This window comes from Chondrus crispus, genomic scaffold (assembly GCF_000350225.1).
Source record: "Chondrus crispus Stackhouse genomic scaffold, scaffold_611, whole genome shotgun sequence".
Taxonomy (NCBI): domain Eukaryota; phylum Rhodophyta; class Florideophyceae; order Gigartinales; family Gigartinaceae; genus Chondrus; species Chondrus crispus.
The window spans coordinates 11,401-12,616 of NW_005178606.1; the positions used below are offsets into that span (position 1 = coordinate 11,401).

Sequence of the window (1,216 nt, forward strand, 5' to 3'; positions counted from 1 at the left end):
CTACCCCTGCCCCCGCCGTACCTCTTGCTCTGCCCTCGTCCTTCTGCTGCCGCCGCCACCGCCGCTGCCACCGCCGTCGCCGCGACCACCGCCGCTGCCGCCATTCGGCACCGCTGCAGCCGTCGCCATTTCTCACCGCCGCCGCCGCCGCCATTCCTCAGCACCGCTGCCGCCGTTCCTCTTCCCCGCCGTCGCCGCCGTTCCTCTCTACCGCCATCGCCGCAGTTCAGAACCGCCGCCGCCATGGCTAGGAGAGCGAGGCGAGGAGGTATGAGAACGAGTTGGAGATCGCGTACAAGGCTGACGTGAAGAAGGCCGTTATCAGTGGGTTAGGCATGGGCGTTACCTTTTTCATTATATTCTCTACGTATGCGGTTGCGTTTGTGTTCGGTGCGCGGAGAGTAAGAGAAATGAAAATGGATCCGGGGGATGTTCTCACCACTTTTTTTCCGTTTTTATCGCTTGTGTTTCGATCGGGCAAGGTGAGTTCTGCCTTTTCTTCCTCTTCTCCTTTCTTGCTGATGGTCACACGAATCGAAGAGTGCGGGTAAGAATTACGTTTGCGCGCATGCACAGATTGCCTAACCTCCTGCGTTTTCGATAAGACGAATTTTCGCCGTTTGTTGCCCTTGTTTTTTTTTCTGCGATGAAGCCGCTCCATCATTCCAGGCTTTCGCGGTAGCTCGTGGGGCTGCCCCACGCGTGTATGAGGTATTGACCGACCGTCTGAGATAAACCCCCTGGCGGAAGATGAAGGTGAAGTTATCAATGAGTTTAGCGGTCGCATTTGAGTTTAAGAACGTCTTTTTCAACTATGCCTCACGTATCATCGACGACTTGGAAGATGATGCTATGAAAGAGTTTGTCCTGAACAACGTCAACCTTGATGTCCCTCCAGGCACAGCTCATGCGCTTGTCGGATCGAGCGGATGCGGCAAAAGTACCACAGTGCGTCTGGTTGAGAGGTTTTACGATGTGCAGCAAGGTGAAGTTACCTCGTCCGAGGCAGTGAATAACTCTGATACCGTTACATCCGTGGGTGTGCAGGATGTCTTCATGCGAAAGTACAACGCAGCACTTGAGATTCCAATTAGGAATGGGCGCAAGTCAGCAATGGTTGCCGGGATAATGTTCGGTATCTCCGTGTTTCTATCTCAAGCACTCTGGGCTGTGAGCTCTTGGATTGGCTCGATCTTTGTCCGCGATGGATTTTGCG

At 54.3% G+C, this 1,216-nt stretch overlaps 1 protein-coding gene across 1 annotated transcript; it reads right to left on the reverse strand.

The window, feature by feature from the left end:
* Positions 1-247: 247 nt before the first annotated feature.
* On the reverse strand, positions 248-787 carry CHC_T00000741001 (hypothetical protein). Its single transcript, XM_005710679.1, has one exon. The coding sequence runs from the start codon at positions 785-787 to the stop codon at positions 248-250; it is 540 nt and encodes a 179-aa protein (XP_005710736.1).
* Between the last annotated feature and the right edge of the window lie 429 nt (positions 788-1,216).

Coding starts and splice junctions, on each gene's coding strand:
- CHC_T00000741001 (XM_005710679.1), bottom strand. CDS start 787: ATGCGACCGCTAAACTCATTGATAACTTCACCTTCATCTTCCGCCAGG.